Raw genomic sequence first — 23,272 nt, forward strand, 5'->3', positions numbered from 1 at the left:
AATTTTTTTTTTTTTTTTGTACTTTTAGTAGAGATGGGGTTTCACCATGTTGGTCAGGCTGATCTTGAACTCCTGACCTCAGGTGGTCCACCCGCCTCGGCCTCCCAAAGTCCTGGGATTGCAGGTGTGAGCTGCTGCGCCTGGCCAATATTTTTCTAATCAATTATTTTTTACCTAAAATTGATGTCTAAAGGAAATTTTATATGAATATCATATGAAATAACACACCTATAAAGTCTCAGGTTTAATAGGTTAGTTTTATTTCTTATACACCAACATAAAAACCTATCTATTCAAGGTAAAGCAAATGTTTTTCCAGGTCTCACTTTAAACTGTCTTATAGGAGTAACAGTGACCCAGGGTACTGGTTTTCAGTTTGCTTTTTTCAGAGGTGCCTCCAGTTCCAGAGGGTACTCAGCTCCCCTTTCAACCAGAGAGACTCCCTTTTAATCTAGTTTCTATATTGGGGTTACACATAAGAGTTTATATAACAAAAAATAATTCCACATCTAAAAACACAATAATCCAAAACTGTTCGCCTAGTCCGACCTGCTCACTGTGCTGCCGAGACATAACCAAGGTTAGGGAGGAGAAGTGGCTGTCTTGGGTCACACAGCAGTTAGAAGCCAAGCCCAGCCCACAACCCCAGTCAACAGTCCCCCAATTCTTGCCAGAGACAGACAGAAGTTTTCTCCATCCTTTAAAGAGAAACATTCAGCTTATGGCTGGGAGTTGTGGAAGGTCCATACTGGGGGATGTGGATGGAAAGAGAGGATTGTTGGGGGAGTGGTGGGTTGGCAGCAGGGGGTCCCAGAGCAGCACCCAGGCAGAGCTGAAACAGCCCCTTTAAGTACAGCTGACCCTTTCAAAGGCAGAAAGACCACAGCCTGCAGCGTATTTGCTGCCATTTTTCCTGTTGACACCACTGGTGAGGATGCCTTGGGGAGGAGGAGGCCAGGGTCCTCCCCATGAACGCCCCTCAGCATCCCGGAAGTTATAGAATTATTGCTGCCCCCTGCCCCCCAAAACTCCTGCCTTTTCTTTTTTTTTTTTTTTTTTTTGAGACGGAGTCTCGCTCTCGTCCAGGCTGGAGTGCAGTGGCGCAATCTCGGCTCACTGCAGGCTCGGCCCCCTGGGGTTCACGCCATTCTCTTGCCTCAGCCTCCTGAGTAGCTGGGACTACAGGCGCCCGCCACCTCACCCGGCTGATTTTTTGTATTTTTAGTAGAGACGGGGTTTCACCCCGTGTTAGCCAGGATGGTCTCGATCTCCTGACCTCGTGATCTGCCCGCCTCGGCCTCCCAAAGTGCTGGGATTACAGGCGTGAGCCACCGTGCCCGGCAACTCCTGCCTTTTCTTCAGTCTCAACACCCTCCCACCCCTGCCTCCTACCAGTCTTTGTGTTCTCATTTCTGATTTGGTCTGTGGGACCCTCACCCCTCAGTTGGCTCTTGCTTCCAACTGAGAACACCTAGAAACTGTGGGAGCCCCACAACCACCCAGCCAAGGCACAGTCCTCCCAGGAGTGGCTGAACAGGAAAAGTAACCGAATTCCCTTCACCATCCCAGGGACTCCTCCAAAATGGACTACACCCTGTTGGCCACTTCAAACCCAGCAGCCCTTCCCCATCCCCACTCAGCCCTGCACAGGGGGTGCCAGGAAGTCAACACCAGGGGAAGAGTGGGCATGAGCAGGCTGAGCCAGGGACCCTCCTACTACCCTGGAAACCTGGGTGAGCCTGGAGTCGTGGAGGGGCCCCAGACTCCTCAGAACATGGCACTTTTCCGTCTCTGCTGAGCGAGCCAGCTGCTGGGATTCATGTCCATCTGCAGCATCTTCATCACCCACTTGTCCCGACGGGCACCTTCAACAAACTCGTTCAGAGACAGCTGGCCTGAGCAAGGGGGAGGAGAGGTGGTCATGCAGAAGAAGGGGAGACCTGGGTCTGGGGGCAGGAGGAGAGACCTCGCTCCCAGGATGCGCCTACACGTCTTATGCCAACTATCCTGCAGTCTCAGACCTCAAGCTTGCAGCTTGTCAGGTGTCTGAATCTCCAGGAGTCTCCTGCCACCTTTAAGGGGCTTTCTTTGCCGATGAATTGAAGTTTTACTTTTGCGCATGGTACCACGGAAATGCTGGGTGGAGCTGAGAGAGCTGGAGGGCTCAAGTGTGTATTCCAAGCCAGCTCTCTCCCCACACAGCCCTGAGGCTGGGCATTGGGCTACAGGGAGGAGAGCCCAAGCAGCCCGAATGGAGGTCTACCCTATGCCTGCTCTTAAACACATTATCCTATTCATTCCTCTCAACCACTATTATTATCCCCATTTTCCAGATGAGGAAATTGAGACTAGGACGAGAAGCTCAATATATCACTCCCTGCCTGACTCCAAAGTTCCTATTCTTTCTATTCTGCGTGCCTGGCCTCCATCAGCAACTCCTGTAGGACTTTTAGTCACTCCTACAAACACGTGCTCATGAGTCCCTTTGTTAGTTCATGCCATCTTCTCCACAGCCTTCTCACAGATGAGGACCCCAGGGTTGGAAGGTGGAGGGCCTTGCCCAAGGACGTGCGGCCAGAAAGTGGCGATGATGCAGAGTGGACAGCACTCCCCCCATCTCTGCCCCTCTTACCATCTCCATTCTCATCCACCAGGAGGAAGATCCTGTCCACGACCTCCTCGGGTGTGAGCAGCTGGCCTTGCTCAGTTTGTAGCTCTCGCCGGCAGGCTTTCTTCAGCTGGTAAATTCCCTGCCAAAGAAAACTCAGCTGCATTGACGGGAGACCCTGAAAGCTCCACCTTCACCCCAGTGACCCACATCTCTCAGCAACACTTCCCCAGTGCTGGCTTCCCAGGCTGTGCGTCTTAGGATCACATAATCTGGATCCAGATCAAAACTGACCTGTCCTAAGGCGGTGCTCTCAGAATCCCACTGGCCTAATTCCAGCTGAGTTCCCGGCCTCACACCCCACCTGACCCCAACACCATTTGCATTTCCACTGTGAGCTGCAAAGCCCAAATCCAAAACCTCTAATGAGGGAGGTTTAAGTCACCATGACAGTCTAAATCGCATTCTACACAGGAAGAAATAGAGATACAGAGAAGAAAATTCAGTGTATCTATATAAGTGTGCCTGTATATGTGTAAAACAGAATGATGGGGATACACATGTTCCCTCCTCATGGACTGGAGGGAAAAACCCAGGTTTCTCCTTTGACCTGTTTCCTCTCCCAGTGAGACTATGTTTGTGAAAGCACCATGTAGTCTGGGCGCTGTGGCTCATGCCTGTAACCCCAGCACTTTGGGAGGCCGAGGCGGGTGGATCATTTGAGGTCAGGAGTTCAAGACCAGCCTGGCCAACATGATGAAATCCTGTCTCTACTAAAAATACAAAAATTAGCTGGGCAAGGTGGCGGGCACCTGTAATCCCAGCTACTCAGGAGGCTGAGGCAGGAGAATCGCTTGAACCTGGGAGGTAGAGGTTGCAGTGAGCCGAGATTGCGCCACTGAATTCCAGCCTGGGCAACAAAGCGAGACTCTGTCTCAGAAAAAAAAAAGAAAGAAAGAAAGCACCATGTAAATGCGGAAGATATGGACACATACGATGGTTCTCCTTAGCTCCCAGGCTGGCGCTCCCTGAGGACAGAAGCTGTGTCTTATGCACCTCTATGGCCTCACTGCTCAGCCCAGTGCCCAGCATAAAATAGGCCTCATCGACGTGTCTTGGGAGACTGAGGGGTTAAATCCAGCCCCAGCACTTCCTAGGTAGACTAATTTAGGCCGATTACAGAATCTCTATGAAGCAGCTTCTTGCTCTGTGAAATAGGGCTAACGATGCCTGCCTCATAGCGCGGGTCTGGCTAACCCAGGGAACACGCCAGAGTCTGGGATGTACTAGGCACTTCTTTTCTTCCTTAATCATTCTTGCTAATAGAGAATGATTGTTAGTCTTTTAAAAGAAATAACTTCTGATCTTCTTGACTTTTTCTCATGCATTTGTGTTTTCTATTTTATTGATTTCTGCTGTTTATTTTCTTTCTTCTACTATCTTTCGATTTATTTTATTTTATTTTTTTGAGATGGAGTCTTGCTGTGTCACCAGGCTGGAGTGCAGTGGTGCAATCTCGGCTCACTGCAAGCTCCGCCTCCCGGGTTCAAGCAATTCTCCTGCCTCAGCCTTCTGAGTAGCTGGGACTATGGGTGCCTGCCACCACACCCAGCTAATTTTTTGTATTTTTAGTAGAGACAGGGTTTCACTGTATTAGCCAGAACGGTCTCGATCTCCTGACCTCGTGATCTTCCTGCCTCGGCCTCCCTAAGTGCTGGGATTACAGGCGTGGGCCACCGTGCCCGGCCAAGGGTTTATTTTACCTTTTTTTTTTTAAGACAAGGTTTCACTCTGTTGCTCAGGCTGGAGTGCAGTGGCACAATCACAGCTCATCGCAGCCTCAACCTTCCAGGCTCAGGCAATCCTCCCACCTCAGCCTTTGGAGTAGCTGGGACCGCAGGTGCGTACCACCACGCCCAGCTAATTTTTTTGTATTTTTTGTAGAGATGGGGTCTTACTATGTTGCCCAGGCTGGTCTTGAACTCCTGGGCTCAAGTGATCCACTCACCTCAGCCTCCCAAAGTGCTGGGGTTACATGTGTCAGTCCCTGTGCCTGGCCTTAATTTACTCTTCCTTTTCTCTAATTTCCTGAGATGGTTTCTTAGATCATTGATTTTCTAATATATAAAGTCTTATTTTCTAATATAGTATGCAATTTCTAATTATTTCCTAAGATATATTTTCTTTTCTTTCTTTTTTTTTGAGACAGGGTCTTACTTTGTTGCCCCAGCTGGAATGCAGTGGCATGATCATAGCTTACTGCAGCCTCCAACTCCTGGCTCAAGCAATCCTCCCACCTCAGTCTCCCAAGTAGCTAGGACTACAGGCATGTGCCTCCAAGCCTGGCTAATTTTTAATTTTTTTGTAGAGATGGGGTCTCGCTTTGTTTTCCAGGTTGTTCTTGAACACCTGGGCTCAAGCAATCCTCCCACCTCAGCCTCCCAAAGTGCTGGGATTACAGGAATGAGCCACTGCACCCAGCCTCTGTTTCCAAAATATATGCATTTTAAGTCTTATTTTCTAATATGTATATTTTAAATCTATAAATTTTTCTGCAGGTTCAGCTTTAGCTGCATTCCACAAGTTGTAGTATGTCATGCTTGCATTATTTTTCAATTTAAGATACTTGTCGTGTGTGTGTGTGTGTGTGTGTGTTCCACAGAGTATGTGGAAGTCTACTGCCTAATTTCCAAACAGATGGGGATTTTCTAATAATCTTTTTTTGATTGATTTCTAGCTTAATTCCACTAGAAATTACACACTCAGAATGAGAACACAGGAAACACACTCAGAATGATTTCAAGGCCTCTTCTTCAGTCCCCGCTGGCCACTTGTGGCCAACCTTCAGAGCTCCAGCAGTGCTCTAGTGCCCAGGCTGCTGGCCCATGGGCAGAGACACTAACCTCCACAATGTTGAGTAGCTCCAGGCGGTCGATGCAGCCATTGCCATCCTTATCATAGATCTTGAATGTCCACTTCAGCTTGTGCTCCAGGGTGCCCCTCAGCACGAGATTCAGAGCTGCCACGTACTCCAGGAAGTCGATGGTGTTGTCCTGCATTAGATGTGGATGCTGCTGAGGGCACAGCCCACCTCCCCAGAGCATAGGCCATTCATCCCTGCAAACACAGGGCTTCTCCTCCTCCTTTTAATCCATGTGGCCTCTGTGTCTTTGCTCAAGTCTTTCTCCACCCTTGGGGTAGAGAACATTCTATCAATACATCTATCTCATCTATCTATCTATATCATCTATCTATCTATCTATCTATCTCTATCTATCTGACTATCTATCATCTGTCTATTTATTTTTAGAAACAGGGTCTCACTAAGTTACCCAGGCTGGTCTCAAATTCTTGGGCTCAAGTGATCCTCCCTTCTTGGCCTCCCAAATTGTTTGGATTACAGGCATGAGCCACCACACCCAGCCTAGAGAACATTCTCTCTTCTCATTTTCTATGATCACCCAAGCCTACCCATCCTTCAAGGCTGAGCTCAAGGGTTCCCTCCTCCAGGAAGCCTTTATTCTCTGACCTCTTCAGCCATAGTGCTCTCTCCCTCCTCATTCTAACATCCACAGCATCTACTGTCTATTCTACACAGCTTGGGACTTTCTCTGGCATTGTCACTTAACTGTTTCCTAGATTTGTCTTGTACTCTAGCCAAGTTATATGCTCCTGGGGAAAAGAGAGGGGTTGACATTGCTTGGGTTTCTCCTCCATGCCTAGCACAGTGCCACTTATGGCCAGAGTTGTAAGCCAATAGATATTCATGAATCAATGAGTCAATGATGGACTTGACCTGAATTTGGGACTAAGACAGTTTTGAAGGAGTTAGAAAGCAGAGCCCATGTTGAAATTTTCCTCTGCATTCTCATTCACCCCAAGTCAGAGAGAGGCGGACAGGCAGTGGCTCCAGCCTTACCCACTTCTAGGTCCCAGTGGACATTACACCGAACAACAGGCCTGTGCCTCCAGCCCATCCAGGAAGGGTGGGGAAGCGCAGAGCTCAGGTGCTAATCGGGCAGAGGAAGGGGGAGAGGCACAGTCTACTTCTAAGGTGACTCTCACCAGGAAGCAACAGAACCTTCTTGTAACAGAAATGCGGCAGCAATAATGATTTCTAAAACAGTAAATAAGAAAGAGGATATATGCTTGCTTTCTTCTCCAGATGTGTTTGGGGTGACAGGCTGCTGCTGCCGCTGCTGTTGGTGGCTGCAGTGGGTTAGCTGTGCTAGTGTCTCACTTACAGGTGCTCACTTATTCCAAGGTTGGGAACTCCATTCTCCAAATCAAAAATCTGAGCCATCAGATCCCCCAGGAGTGCCTGTCATTCACATGACTTTGTTATCAGAAATGACACTGATGGCCCAGAGCACTTCTGTCCCACTGGGTCAGGCCACTCAGGAGCCCCAGCCCCAGATCAAGGGGTGCCTGGGTGAACAAGGTTTGAGCAACAGGAGAAAATGGCAGAAAATGAGGGAAACAGCAAGAAGCCTAAGGAAAAACTAAGAAGAAAACAAAACAAGCTTACCTTAGTACCTGAAGTGTTCTATTCATATCTTTTAAATAATTCCTATAAATATATGGTCTCCGTACTCCCCATCATATACTTACCTAATTGAGGTCAGATTATATTTATAATTTTGTTTCCTTCATTTTCATGTAACATTTTCTCATGTCTTTAAAAATTATTTAAAATGTCAACTTCTATTTTTTTTTTTTTTTGGTGGGGAGGGGGTACTGAACATTCCCTTTGTTGAATATATTTCTAATATTTTCCATTAAACAATGAACTTTTTTTTTGCACGTATACCTTTTCTTACATCTCTGGTATTTCTTTTTTTAGGGTAGACACTTAGCAATGGTTGTCAGTTCTTTAAAAGGCTATTTTCTCGAGTAGTTGTTACTTATTAAGCTTACCACAAATCAATCTTGTGTTTCTTATTTAATGAGAATGAGTTATTATCCCCATTTTATGGATGAGGAGCCTGAGACCCAGAGGTTCCCAGGCCACCCAGCCAGCAAGTGGCAGAGCTTTTCCAGGCATGCATCTCCTCCAGTGCATCACGTCGGAAGAGCTTGCAGTCTCCACTTAAGATCTATTTCTGTCCAGCAAATAAGCCTAGTGCTTGGGGGTGCCAAGAGAAGAAAAACAAAAACAAAACCTGAAACCACTCACAAATCCCCACTCTCTAGATCTCCAGAGTCTTCCTCATTCTTTGTCCAGAAGCTTCTATTCCTACAACATCCTCTCTCAACATGATTCAGTTTCCATGACTCCTTGCCTTATATGAGACATATTCCAGAGTGATCTCTAGACAAGTGATCTCATCTGAGAGGTTACTGGAAACCCCAGGACCATTTCTGGGAAACGTCCAGCTGGGACTAATCTCATCTGCTATGCATGGGACCTTGTCAGCTCCAATTACCCACAGAGGCCTGAGAGTGATGGAAATGGCTCTGTCTACTCAGGAATAGGATGGGCGTGTCACCGGCTCTGTGGGATTATCTGCCCTGTTTCTCCTTGAATTGGCCATATTTGTGCACCAGCCCTGACTTCAATGCATGTTATATAAGAATCCTAAATGACATCTGATCTTCACCCTCCCCTTTCTTCCATTCCAGGCGGTCATAGGGCAACCACGAGAGTTGCAAGGGAGAGTGGCAGAGACGAGGTGTTCCTACCTTTTTGTCCCCACCAAACCGGTTTCCATCACCTCACATTTTCACATGTGAACCAGATCTATAAACACTTTTGATTTGATTTGCTTTAGAAATCTCAGACCGATTGTTCCGAAATGACACTCCTTGATATAAGGGGGAATGGAGTCAGGTGTAGGTTTGGAGACAAAGACTAAGTGGGAAAGAAGGCTCAGTCCCTGAGAGAGGAACTGAAAAACACTTTCTAGGGAGGCTCTTCCTTATAGTGGAATGCCAACTAATAAATAGAGAAGGGGTGATGGGGTTAGAAAATTATCAACAGATGCCAAAGCCAGTAGAAAATTTGACTGAACAATAGGATATTTACTTAGTCTCAAGATATATCCTTACATGTTGCTTATTAATTACAAAGAAAAAAATAGTAACTTTACAATGTTGAAACATGGCAGATACCACCTTAACCAAGTGATCAAAGTTAACTACGCCAGTGATGGGACAAACTGACGTCTTGTACCCCATGGTATGATGAACCGAGGACACAACATCACATCAGTGGCAATTCTACCAATTTAGACAAATGCCAGTTGTGAGCTGTCCTACAACATAACTCAGCTGCAGTCTTCAAAAATGTCACAGTCAAATAAAAAAGAAAAGCTGAGATTAAAGATTCCAGGTTAAAGAAGACTAAGGAGATACAACAAGTAAATGCAATGTATGATCATACAAAAAAAAAAAAAAAGAAAAGAAAAAGGAAAAGGAAGGCCAGGCATGGTGTCTCATGCCTGTAATCCCAACACTTTGGGAGACCGAGGCGGGTGGATCATGAAGTCAAGAGATGGAGACAATCATGGCCAACATGGTGAAACCCCATCTCTACTAAAAATACAAAAATTAGCTGGGCATGGTGGTGCTCGCCTGTAGTCCCAGCTACTGGGGAGGCTGAGGCAGGAGAATCGCTTGAACCTGGGAGGTGGAGGTTGCAGTGAGCCGAGATCATACCACTGCACTACAGCCAGGGCGACAGAGTGAGACTCCAACTCAAAAAAAAAAAAAAAAAAAAAAGAGAAAAGAAAAGAAAAGAAAAAGGAAAAAAGAAAGAAAGCTGGCCGGGTGCAGTGGCTCATGCCTGTAATTCCAGCACTCTGGGAGGCCGAGGTGGGCGAATCACTTCAGGTCAGGAGTTCGACACCAGTCTGGTCAACATGGTGAAACCCCGTTTCTACTAAAAATACAAAAATTAGCCAGGCATGGGAGTGTGCACCTGTAATCCTAGCTACTCAGGAGGATGAGTCATGAGAATTGCTTGAACTCAGGAGGCGGAGATTGAAGTGAGCTGAGATTGTGCCACTGCACTCTAGCCTGGGCAACATGGCGAGACCTCATCTCTACCAACATAAATAAATAAATAATACAAAAATTAGCAGGCATGGTGGTGCACACCTGTAATCCCAGCTACTTGAGAGGTTGAGGGGGGAGGATCCCTTGAGCCTGGGAAATCAGAGGCCGCAAAGAGCTGAAATCATGCCACTGGGTGACAGAGTGAGACTCTGTCTCAAAAACAAAAAAGAAAATACACACTGAAATACTTAGGGATAAACGGGCATGATATCTATAGATTTCTCTTAAAAAAAAGTATATGTGTAAATTATGTATCATGTATATGTATATATACTTATAGGATACATTATATATATGTATGTATACAGAGAGAGGCAGAATGATAAAGTAAATGATATAAAATGTGAATAACGGGAAATTTGGATAAATTGCATATGGGAATTACTTGTATCATTCTTATAACTCTTCTGTAAATTTAGAATCATAGCAAAATTAAAAAGTTATTCAAAAAGGAAAAAACATTGATGAACATCATATGCCGATTTATAAGAAGAGATGAGGTATAAGGAGTACAACTATATGCCTAGGGGCTTAATCAGCCCTTTGGATCTTGAATCATGATCGTATTGATTTTTAGATGAATCTGGGGAAGATTGATGGACTTAAATGAGTCTTATTATTTATGACCTGATATATTTGTTTACTTTTCTTACGACATTTTAAAAAAATCATCAATTATTTTAAAAAGTCATCTTCTCTCTTTAAACAACCTGCCTTCTAGGCAGGAGCACTTAAGACCTTGGGCAAATCGATTCATTCCCTTTTGCCCAGCTTTCTCATCATTTAATTTGGAATAACAAAAGTCTGCCTCTCCCACCCAGGGTTGCTGCTGACTCAGAGGAGACCTAAGAGAGGCAGAGCGCTGAGAAGTCCGAATCTGGCTCTGTGCCCTGTGGGGTGGTTGATGGGGTTCATCTCTAAGAAGGTTCTGTTGAATTGAAGATGCTGACCTCACCCTCCTGTCCCGGGACAGGCACTGTGGGGATGTGCACTGACTGGTACCAGCGACAGGATGAGACCTGAAGTGGCATTCCCAGTGATTCAGCTTAGAAAGCTAAGTTCTCCACGCATTGAGGAATGGAGAACTGACGCTTTCTTCAGATTAAATTGGTATTTGAGGCAAATCCAGTAGTTTGCAGGATTGCCAGGGCACTGAACTGGATAACCTTAAATAATCAAGGGGTTTTTAACTGAATTGAAATTTAAAATTCAATCCCCTGGTGCATTTACAAGATGTGTTATCTTCTTAGCTGCTAGTGACATTGTGGGCTTAGAGAAACTCTAGTCTGAATGATTTAATGAAACCTTCCAGGACTTGAAGAGCTGAAAGGGGCTTTTGCAGTCATTCGCCCAGTCTCCCAATACATGCAGGAGCCTCCTCCAGCATTCTTGACAGGGAGGATCTGACCAGTCTCAGAAGAACCCCAACAAGAGAGAGCTCATAGCCCATGCTAAGACACCTTGTCTCATTTGGAGCATCTCTTTTGCTCCTAGTGTTTAGAGTGACAGGGGCTCTGGCGGATGTGAAAACCCGGTCATTGGGCTGCAGAGTCTTGGTCAAAAATACACAAAGAGAGGACCTGGACTGTCTGCCAGTCGCCCTTCAGCTCTCAAGAAGAGGATACAGGGAGCATTAGCCGACAGCTAAGAGATGGAGGGAGGGAAGGAGAGACAGAGAAGATGGAAAGGGACAAAAGGAAGAGACAGAAGGGTTTGGTGAGTGAGACAGAAAAGGTAAAGACAGATGGAGTGGAAAGAAGAGCAGAGAAAGAGCTGAGGAGTGGGGAACTGGGAGCTCTCCCTGAGGACACTCGTGGAGGAAGGCGCCAGGTGGACTGGCCACCGGTCCTTCCCTTCAGGGTGCCTTACCCCATTCTTGTCGAAGGCTCGGAACATGCCCTCTACATATTGGGAGGCCTCCTCATCGTCTGTGACCTTGAAGAAGCGCTTAAACTCATGCATAAAGAGTGTGCCGCTGGGGCACTCCATCACGAACTTCTTGTACCACTCCTGGAGCTCCGCCACATCTATCTCGCCAGCTGCCTCCGCCTCCTCCCAGCTAAACTCCTGCCCCATGCTAGCCCTGAGGAGCGTCAGGGAGCAAGGGTCTGTGTCTCCTCCCTGGCTTCTGCTGATGGATCTCTCCAACTAGGGCCCCCTTCCTCCCTTTCCAGGAGGCCTGATCAGCCTCTCCATCATCTCCTGGGTGACTGAACATGATCGGTCGGTGCAGGGGGCAGGTGGCAAGGGAGGTGGGTCCAGGCCAGCTAAGCTGCCCTAAGACTATTAGAAGATTCCCCAGGTGGCCGGGTGCGGTGGCTCATGCCTGTAATCCCAGCACTTTGGGAGGCCGAGGTGGGTGGATCACAAGGTCAGGAGTTCGAGACCAGCCTGGCCAACATGGTGAAATCCTGTCTGTACTAAAAATACAAAAAATTAGCTGGGCATGGTGGTGGGCACCTGTAATCCCAGCTATTCAGGAGGCTGAGGCAGGAGAATCACTTGAACCTGGGAGGCAGAGGTTGCAGTGAGCTGCGATCACACCACTGCACTCCAGCCTGGGGGACAGAGTGAGACTCTGTCTCAAAAAAAAAAAAGAAAAAGGAGATTCCCCAGGAAGTTCTGACCTCCAGCCTAAACTCCTCCAGCCTCACTCCTTCCCTTAGCCTTGTCAACAAAGCAACCAAGCTGGCCCTGGTAGACTCTGAAGAGGTAGAAGGGGAAGAAACTGAGAGGTAAGCAGAGAGACGCAGAGTGAAGAAAGAGTCGGGGTGCCAGGCTGGGATCCTCCCATCTCACTCACTCCCTATCTCTTTAGCTGGGCCTCACATTGCTCCAGGGAGGCCCATCTTGGAGACAGGAGACTCAAGTCCAGAGAGGAAGTGAGATCAAGTCCTAGGCCATAAAACAGAATCCGCTGGTGATCTGGGACTTGCCCCTCAGACGGTCTAGTGAAAAGAGGCAGAATCTATGATGGGAAGGGCTCTAGGTGAGCAACTCTCTTCCCAGGCTAACTCAGTCCCTGACGCTCCTTTCCAGATTACACCTTTGATCTTGGGAGCTTTTCACTTTCTGATTTAAACTACAAATGCCTCCCTCCAACCCTTCACACAAGACCTAGGGGTAGTGCCTTTTTCACATTTCCTCCAAAATACTAACATGTGAGAAGGATCTGGGAGCATGGCCTAAAATATCTTTGAAGGCTCTTACTTTTTACATTATAGGTCATGTAAAATTTGCTTTTGAACAATTACATATTCATGCTTATTTTAATGTAACATAAAAATGACACCTCCAAGAAATCAAAAGACCTGAGACACACATTTTTCTTTTTCTTTGCTTTTCTTTTTTTAATTTCTATTTTTTGAGACAGGGTCTTGCTCTGTCGCCCAGGCTGGAGTGCAGTGGTGCGATCTCGGCTCACTGCAACTTCCGCCTCCGGGTTCAAGTGATTCTCATGCCTCAGCCTCCCAAGCAGCTGGGATTACAGGTGCACACCACAACACCCAGCTATTTATTCTTCTTTTTTCTTTTCTTTTTTTTTTTTTTAATTATACTTTAAGTTCTAGGGTACATGTGCACAACATACAGGTTTGTTACATAGGTATACATGTGCCATGTTGGTTTGATGCACCCAGCAGCCAGCTAATTTTTGTATTTTTAGTAGAGATGAGGTTTCATCATGTTGGCCAGGCTGGTTTCAAACTCCTGACCTCAAGTGATCCACCCGCCTTGGTCTCCCAAAGTGCTGGGATTATAGGCATGAGCCACCACGCCCAGTGACACTCATTTTTCTAGAAGACTTCAGAGGCAGCAGTTCCAGTGAATCTATCCTTAACCTACCCATCCCTCACTGGGTGTTCAGCCTGAATTGTTTTGCACATCTCCAGGCCTGACCTCCTCTCTCACTGTTCTCTGCCTCCAGACGTCACTGAGCTCTGAAAGCTCTTTTAACTTTCTTGCTATTCCTGAAGGAGAAATGTGATTTCTTCTGTCATCCTTTCAAGTGGTGGTGGGTTTTTCTCCCCCACACACACCTCAAGGTCTAGATAACAGGGCTAGTGTCCTCCTCGCTTCTAACTCTTGCCTCCAAATGGCCTTTTATTTTTTTCTCCCTAAAAAAGGCCAGTCCCTTTGAAGCCGCATCTGACTCCTTGCCACTATTTACTTCTCCTCATTGCCGTCATTCACTGGTGACTTCCCTGCTTGTCTCAAAGCATCATGTCAGTCATTTCAGTGACTGTGACCTCCAAGTGGATAAACAGCCCATCCCACACACTGGCCTCAAAGGTACTTGATCTCTTTTTTTTTTCTTTTTTTTTTTTGAAACAGAGTTTTTGCTCTTTTCACCCAGGCTGGAATGCAGTGGTGCGATCTTGGCTCACTGTGAACTCCGCCTCCCGGGTTCAAGCAATTCTCCTGCCTCAGCCTCCCTAGTAACTGGAATTACAGGTGCCTGCCACCATGCCCGGCCAATTTTTCTATTTTTAGTAGAGATGGGGTTTCACCATGTTGACCAGGCTGGTTTCGAACTCCTGACCTCAGATGATCTGCTCACCTTGGCCTCCCAAAGTGCTGGGATTACAGGCATGAGCCACTGCGCCCGGCCCCAGTGAGATGTGTGGGGGTCACACTGCCCTCTTAGTCTCTAATTGCTGGCAACCTGGCATGGTCCCACATACGTGAGCCACCGGGCCTGGCCTGGTCCTTGATCTCTTTAGTTCCAACGAGCTTTTCTTCCACCTTACCTAGTACTTCCATTCACTTGTGGTCCCTGAGCCACAAGTGCAGCATCTGGGAGCTTGCTAGAAATGCAATGTCTCAGGCCCCACCTCAGACCTACTGAATCAGGAACTGTGGGCTGGGGCCAGGAGTCTGTGTTTTAACAAGCCCTCCAGGTGCTTCCAATGCGTACTGAAGTTTGAGGATCACCACCCTAGGCCTTGCTGTCACCAATCTCTACTACCTCTGAAACATTCAAACGCTGCCGTCTGTTATCAGCACCCCACCCCTTCCATCTGTTACTGTAATACCTTCACTCCAATAATTCACTAATCTCATTGCGACTTCCAACCTGCTGATCTGTTTTTAACATCTGTCATCTTGCTCATCTCCTCACTCTCCTCCTTATCTTCATTCCATGGCCCAGCATTCTCTCCATTTTGACTTTTGTGCCCCTCTCTCCTCCTAACGCCTCACTTGGCCTGGCCCTGGTTAAGGCTGTCCGCTAACTATGCAGTAACACTTTGCCTACAGTGGGGAGCCTGGACATCATTGGAGGACATCATAAATCATGCTGGCTGTACGCACTTCAGATCATGCCAGACAATCATACTACGTACTCTTCCTGCCGAATTCCCTCTCCCCCTCTCTGAGATGACTATTCCACAGCGCTTCCTGCCCTCAAACCTTCCACTCACTCCCACACTGTCGCACACTTCACAGAGACAGATGAGGCAGTGACTTATCTTCCCACCAGTGTTTACCAACTTCTCTGTATCTGTGCCCATGTCCTCTGCCCCCTTCCGGTCTCAGTGGAAGCAGCATGCCCTTCCCCTTGTCCCCGTCAACACCGCCACTTGTTTCCTAGATCACATCTCTCTTTACCTACTCGAAAGCTTCATTCCCGCAGTTACTCCCTTTCTCTTCTGCAGCCTCCACTCATCCCTCTCTAATGGATCATTCCCGTCAGCATTCAGGTGTGCTGTAATATTGCCTTTATTAAAACAAGACAAAAATCCTTCCTTGACCCCACATTCAGGGCTACATTATGACATTCACGGGCCCCACACGTTTTTGCCTTCATGGGTCATAATACAAATATTGAAAAAATATTAAATAAGTAAATATTAATTATCACTGGTATAAAAAAGAACATAATCTAGACTGGGTGTTTCTTTTAAATTATGATTTTATTTTATTATTATTATTATTTTGAGACGAAGTCTCGCTCTGTCACCCAGGCTGGAGTGCAATGGCACGATCTCGGCTCACTGCAACCTCTGCCCCACCGGGTTCAAGTGATTCTCCTGCCTCAGCCTCCCAAGTAGCTGGGATTACAGGCGTACGCCACCATGCCCAGCTTATTTTCTATTTTTAGTAGAGACAGGGTTTCACCATGTTGGTCAGGCTGGTCTTGAACCCCTGACCTCAAGTGATCCACCCACTTTGGCCTCCTAAAGTACTGGGATTACAGGCATGAGCCACCGCTCCCGGCTCCGATTTTACTTTAATTAACTAATTTATTTATCCTGAGACAGAGTCTCTGTTGCCCAGGCTGGAGTGCACTGGTGCTATCAGGGCTCGCTACAGCCTCAACCTCCTGGGCTCAAGCAATCCTCCCGCCTCAGCCTCCTGAGTATCTAGGACTACAGTTGTGCGCCACCATGCTTGGTTAATTTTTTGATATTTAGTAGAGACAAGGTCTCACTATGTTTCCCAGTCTTGAACTCCTGGGTTCAAGTGATCCTCTTGCCTTGGCCTCCCAACTGCTGGGATTATAGGCATGAGCCACCACACTTGGCCTTTATTTTGGTTTTAAAAGAAATTTAAAATATTGGGCCCTAGGCACTGTGCCTACTGGGTAAACTGACCTGCCCACATCCCTCGCCCAGCTATTGTCCTAAATTTTGCACCCCTTACAACAAAGCCCCTTGTGGCAGATATATCTTCAGAAAATGGCAGGACGATCATTCTGGCTTCATGCATTCCTCCCATCAAAGGGAGGAGTCTATTATCTTTCTCTTCAACCCGGAGGAAACTTTCTGGCTGCCTTGTTGAAGATAACTGCAGAAATGACACAATGTGACTTCCAGGGCTAGGTCATCAAAAGTGATAGGTTTCCACCAGGCTCTCTTTCTCAGAACTTGCCCTTGGAACCCAGCCACCATGTTGTGAGGAAGCCCAGAGCACATGCAGGGGTTCTGGCTGAAAGCCAGTCTCAACCACCAGACATGGGTGAATGAGCCTTCAGATGACTCCAGCCCCAGCTTCTGAGCTACCCCAGCTAATGGAGCAGACACTATCCCTGCAGAGTCACTGTTTTAAGCTACTAAGTGTTAAGTGTTTTTTGAGGTAGCAATAGGTAACTGGGAAATTCTCAAACCTATTTTGCATCCTCTTTTTAAATCTCTTATTCTCTCCTCAACTTACTCCAACTGGACGTTCATCCCCATCACTCCACAGAAATGGCTTTTATTGTGGTCACCAATGATCTACTTTTTTTTTTTTTTAACCTAACCTGCCACAGATTCATCACAGTTCACCAAACTGAGTTCTTTCCCCACTCTACATTTCAAGGACCCACACTCCTCTGATTTCACTCCAGCCTCACTCATTGCTCATTTTCTTTGCTAGCGCCTCTTGCTTTTAACCAAATCTCTAAAAGCTGGGAGCTTTCCAGGCTTGTCTTTAGTACTCTTCCCTTGTTTACCCACACTCGCTCCCTAGATGATCTCATTCATTCCCATGCCATTACACACCATTTACAGGCTGGCAGCTTCCAAATTTATATCTTCAGCCTGGACCTCTCCCAGGAACTCCAGATGCATGTATTCAACTGCCTACTGGACATCTATACTCAGATTGCAAACTTAGCAAGGCCAAAACCAAATTACTGATTTCCTTCCCGAGTCCCACCTTATCTCTTCTCCACCTCAGTAATGGCACTGCCATTTACGCTTAGATGAAAACCCAGGAATTATCCTTGAATGCTCTTTCCTTTAGATTTCACTTCAATCTACTAGTAGGTCATTTCATCAGCTCTTCCTGCAAACTATATTCTAAATCAAACCACTTCTCCTCACCTCCATTCCTGACATTCTCGTCCAGACCAGCATCATCTCACCTGGTCCACCGCAGCAGATCCCTAACTGGTCTCCCTGCCCTCTCGTCACTCCTTTCACCCAGCAGCCACAGTAGCATACAGCAGATCCTGCCACTCTCCTGCTCAAACCCTCCTTTAGCTTTCCATTTGCTGAGAATAAAATCCACACTCCTCCCCATGCCTATGATGCATTACACGATCTAGTCCCTGCCTACTTCTGTCTTCATGGTCTTCTATGCTGCAAACACACCAAACTCCTTCTAGAATCAGTGTGTCTTTGCATGTATTGTTCCTCCTACTTGGACTGCTTTTCCTCCAGATTTTTTTTTTTTTTTTTAGATGGGAGTCTCGCTCTTGTTGCCCAGGCTGGAGTGCAATGGCACAACCTCGGCTCACTGCAACCTCCGCCTCCCAGGTTCAAGCAATTCTCCTGCCTCAGCCTCCCGAGTAGCTGGGACTATAGGCACCCGCCACCACGCCCGGCTAGGTTTTGTGTTTTTAGTAAAGATGGGGTTTCACCGTGTTGGCCAGGCTGGTCTCGAACTCCCGACATCAGGCGATCCACCCATCTCAGCCTCCCAAAGCGCTGGGATTACAGGCATGAGTGACCACACCCGGCTTCTTCCTCCAGATGTTAACACCACTGCCTCCTCCTCAGAGAGAACTTTCCCAACTCCCCCTCAGGTAGCCACTCAAGTAATTCTGATATTATCCCATTTTATTTTCTTCACAGTACTTAATTGCATCTGAAACTATCTTATTTTTTTCTCTACTTATCTGTCTCTCTCACTAGAGTCTATGATCTTTGAGGAGAGCGACTTCACCATATACATTCCAGAATTCCCAGTGTTTAGAATACTGCTTGGCATGTACAGGAAACTCAAATACTTGTTGAGTAACTGAGCAAGGTCCTTGGCACATGGTCAATGCTGAATTAATGTGAGCTATCACTCCTTCATTTTACAAGACAATTCCTCTTTGACTCTGTTTAGTGTCTAGATTAGCATGTATTTGTTGAGATAAAAATAATGGGATTTTAGAACTGGAAAAGGCCTTGAAGATTATCTAGCCCATTAATTTCCAATTACCCATCTCAACACACTTTAAGGTAACACATGCCCATCAGCAGCCGTGGCTCTGTAACAGCAGCATCTCAACTGGCTTGGTGTGAAGGTAGTATTATTCCCATCCATCTCTCTTTTTTTAGACAGGGAGACAGGGTCTTGCTCTGTCACCCAGGCTGGAGTGCAGTGGTGCACTCTCGGTTCACTGCAACCTCCATCTTCCGGGTTCAAGCAATTCTTATGTCTCAGCCTCCTAAGCACCTGGAATGCCCAGCTAATTTTTGTATTTTTAGTGGAGGTGGTGTTTTGCCATGTTGGCCAGGCTCCATCCATCTCTTAACACTTATTATTTAAGCAGCATTGAAGACTGATTAAAGGACAGTATCTCTGCCCAAGTTAAGAAATTTTATGAGTGAAATATAACTTGATTTAGCCTCTGGCTGAGGAATTTAAAATTCAATTGGTTTTTCATGTGGGTCAGTTGCCCATGACCTGCCCTATAAATAAATGTCGCTGAGCTACTGAGTTATAAATATATCATTTTAAAGAGGATTAGAAATCCAGCCAGGCACGGTGGCTCACGCCAGTAATCCCAGCGCTTTGGGAGGCTGAGGTGGGCGGATCACTTGAGGTCAGGAGTTTGAGACCAGCCTGGCCAACACGCCGAAACCCCATCTCTACTAAAGTTACAAAAATTAGCTGGGCGTGGTGGCGGGTGCCTGTAATCCCAGCTACTCAGGAAGCTGAGGCACCAGAATCGCCTGAACCTGGGAGGCAGAGGTTGCAGTGAGCCGAGATTGTGCCACTGCACTCCAGCCTGGGCGACAGTCAGACCCTGTCTCAAAAAATAAATAAATAAATAAATAAAAATAAAATAAATAAATAAAATAAAGAGGATTAAGAATCCATAGAGAGAAATGAGAGCTTGAAGTGAGTAACAATAGAAAGGATTTAAGGAGGGCAGGGTTAGGAATTGAGCAGGGGATTTGGAAAGAGTGTCCTGGGGATTGCAGGCAGTCAGCCATAAGCCTGGCTCCAGGGGCAAAGATATGCTTAAAAGCGACAAACCCATGTCTTCTGAGCCCTAGTCAGGCTGGACCTGAAGCCCCACTGTGAATCATCTCCATCCGAGTGTTCTTGTGACCGAGTAGGACTCCCCTTGCTGATGCCTAAACTCTTGTGTTGCCCCCTCCCTCAGGACCAGTCTGAGCAGTGGGACCACCTAAATCGTGCCGTGTATCTTGCTTCTTGCCTTAATTCATTAATTTTTCCTACCAGTCAATCACTTTACTTCTAAGCTTTAGACCAAGCTTATCCAATTGGAGGCCCACGGGCTGCATGCGGCCCAGGACGGCTTTGAATGCAGCCCAACACAAATTGGTAAACTTCCTTAAAACACTGTGGGATTTTCTTTCATGATTTATTTTTTTTTTAATTAGCTATCGTTAGCGTTAGTGTATTTTATGTGTGGCCCAAGACAATTCTTTCAATGTGGCCCAGGGAAGCCAAAAGATTAGACACCCCTGCTTTAGAGGAAACGAGTATATTTTGGTAACGTGAGAGGTGAACAAACCTGGAATTTAGCTTTGAATATTCTGCATTTAGTATGTGGATATTTGAGTACCTCATAGCCTGCTTACAAATTAGCTTCTAGGGCTGACCCTGTCACTAACAGCTTCATCTGTAAGCTGAAAGGGTGACTGAGTGGGCAAATAACAACTCTCTAAGCCTTGGTTTTCTGTCCTGTAAAATGGGGACAATGGTAAGTACTTTAGTGTGTTAATAAAAATCAAAGGATTTTTGGTTTGTGGCTGGGCGCTGTGGCTCATGCCTATAATCCCAGCACTTTGGGAGGCTGAGGCTGGCAGATTGCTTGAGCTTACGAGTTTGAGACCAGCCTGGGCAACATGGCAAAACCCTGTTTCTACAGAAAAAAAAAGAAAGAAAAAAAAAAGAAAAATTAGCCGAGTGTGGTGATGTGTGCCTATAGTCCCAGCTACTCAGGGGGCTGAGGTAGGAGGATCATTTAAGCCCAGGAGGCGGAGGTTACAGTGAGCCAAGATTGTCACTGCACTCCAGCCTGGGTGATAGAGCCAGAACTGTCTGAAAAACAACTCTAAGGGCTGGGTGTGGTGGCTTATGCCTGTGATCCCAGCACTTTGGGAGGCCGAGGCGGGCAGATCACGAGGTCAGGAGATCGAGACCATCCTGGCTAACACGATGAAACCCCGTCTCTACTTAAAAATACAAAAAATTAGCTGGGCGTGGTGGCGGGTGCCTGTAGTCCCAGCTACTCGGGAGGCTGAGGCAGGAGAATGGAGTGAACCTGGGAGGCGGAGCTTGCAGTGAGATTGTGCCACCACACTCCAGCATGGGTGATAAAGCGAGACTCCGTCTCAAAAAAACAAAAACAAAAACTCTAAGGTAAATGTTATCCCTACCTTGGAGGTAACCTGAGGTCTTTTCCAGCTGGTTCTTGAACAGTATAGCACACAAGCATCTAAAGTATCATCGGATTGGTACTGCCATTTACTGCATGTCTGTTACCTGCTCAATACTGTGCAAGGTTTTTTTATCAGTTATCGAATACTCCAACCTTATTAAGCTGGAGTATTAAATATATGTCACATGTAAGTATGTAGGTATTATTTCCTACAAACTTATTATTACCTTTACTAATGAGTACACTGAGGCCCTGACAGGGTTAAATCTCTTGCCCAAGTTTACGGCAGTCAGTGGGTTTGAACTCTTATCTCTCATGTCTGTCTGACTCCAAAGTCCATGTTTGTTCTATTCTGTTATTCATTAGTCTTGTAATAGAACTAACTTAATAATGTAATGTAAGACAGGGATGGTTGCAGACAACTAGAAATGTTAAGAAACTAGACTAATAATTTAAAATGATTGCTTTATGTATTCACTGTGGCAAGTTTAAATGGTCATAGGGCCAGGAATATATGCCATTCTTTCAAAGCACTGAAACTTGGCACTGAACTAGTTTAGTCTGTCTTACCAGAGATCTGTAGTTATACTAAGACTCTTAGATGAGAACATGATTTTATTTAATATGAAAAAAATATAGGCTGGGCATGATGGCTGATGCCTGTAATCTCAGCATTTTGGGAGGCCAAGGCCGAAGAATCACTTGAGGTCAGGAATTTGAGACCAGCCTTGGCAACAAAGTGAGACCCCCATCTCTACAAAAAGATTAAAAAATTAGCCATGTATCGTGGTACATGCCTGTGGTTCCAACTACCTGGGAGGCTGAGGCAGGAGGATCATCTGAGCCCAGGAGGTCAAGGCTGCAGTGAGCTGTGTTCATGCCACTGCACTCCAGCCTGGGCGACAGAGCAGGACCCTGACTCCAAAAAATAAAAAAATGAGCTGAGTGTGGTGGCGCACACATTTAGTCTCAGCTACTTGGGAGGCTGTGGTGGGAAGATCCCTTGAGCCCATAAGTTCGATTGTGTAGTGAGCTTTGATCGTACCACTGCACTCCAGCCTGGGCAACAGAACAAGACTCTGTCTCTACAAAAAAAAAAGAAAAAGAAAAAAGATCATCTCACTTCCTACCTGCCTTCTGGTTCATTCTATTTTTTTTCTTTTTTTTGAGACGGAGTTTCACTCTTGTTGCCCATGGCGTGATCTTGGCTCATCGCAACCTCTGCCCCCCTGAGTTCAAGGGATTCTCCTGCCTCAGCCTCCCAAGTAGCTGGGATTACAGGCATGCACCACCACACCCTGCTTATTTTGTATTTTTAGAAGAGACAGGGTTTCTCATATTGGCCAGGCTGGTCTCCAACTCCCAACCTCACATGATCTGCCCGCCTCAGCCTCCCAAAGTGCTGGGATTACAGGCGTGAGCCACCACTCCTGGCCGGTTCATTCTATTTTTTTTTTTTTTGCCATTACTTTTAATTTCAAAAACTGCAATTACTTTTGCACCAACATATATTATCAAATCCACTCTTCTCTCACCATCTCCCATACCCACCATGGACAGAAAGTGTGACCCAGGCATTAATTCTAATTTTCAGGACATGCATTTTACTCAGAGGCCTAATTTAAAACCAACAAAAGAAAACCAAAAATCTTCTTAGCCTATCAAGATAGCTATATCCTGATAAGCTAAGAAGTTATTTTGTTTATATCATTTTTTCAGTACTGTACTTCATGTCAAACTTGTTTATGTCAAGAAGCGGGCTTCAAATATGCCAAATACTTTTGTCGAAGAAATACTGCTAGTTTTGGGCCAGGCGCAGTGGCTCATGCCTGTAATCCCAGCACTTTGGGAGGCCGAGGCAGGCGGATCACGAGGTCAAGAGATCAAGACCATCCTGGCCAACATGGGGAAACCCCATCTCTACTAAAAATACAAAAATCAGCTGGGCGTGGTGGCACATGCCTGTAGTCCCAGCTACTTGGGAGGCTGAGGCAGGATAATCGCTTGAACCTGGGAGGCAGAGGTTGCGATGAGCCGAGATCGCGCCACTGCACTCCAGACCGGGTGACAGTGCAAGATTCCACCTCAAAAAAACAAAAAAAAAGAAAAAGAAATAAGAAATACTGCTAGTTTTCCTCACGTGCACGTGTGCACATGTAGTTCATTTGCTTATTTAAGCCGAGGTTTTAACACATAATTGGAAGTCCTAAACTAAGGACTTTGGTTTACATGGAGTGCTATGGTACAATCTTGGCTCACTGCAACATCCACCTCTT

The 23,272-nt window shown here is 46.3% G+C and overlaps 1 protein-coding gene across 1 annotated transcript; it reads right to left on the bottom strand.

Moving 5' to 3' along the window:
• Positions 1-1,011: 1,011 nt before the first annotated feature.
• Positions 1,012-22,464, bottom strand: GUCA1B (guanylate cyclase activator 1B). The gene is made up of 4 exons (XM_003833296.5): positions 11,534-22,464; positions 5,512-5,661; positions 2,633-2,750; positions 1,012-1,895 (listed from the first exon to the last, which is right to left on the bottom strand). Exons 1-4 carry the CDS (start codon positions 11,738-11,740, stop codon positions 1,768-1,770), a joined length of 603 nt encoding a protein of 200 aa, XP_003833344.1. The 5' UTR covers positions 11,741-22,464; the 3' UTR covers positions 1,012-1,767.
• Positions 22,465-23,272: the final 808 nt, after the last annotated feature.

Source organism: Pan paniscus, chromosome 5 (assembly GCF_029289425.2).
Source record: "Pan paniscus chromosome 5, NHGRI_mPanPan1-v2.0_pri, whole genome shotgun sequence".
In the NCBI taxonomy this organism is placed as follows: Eukaryota; Metazoa; Chordata; class Mammalia; order Primates; family Hominidae; genus Pan; species Pan paniscus.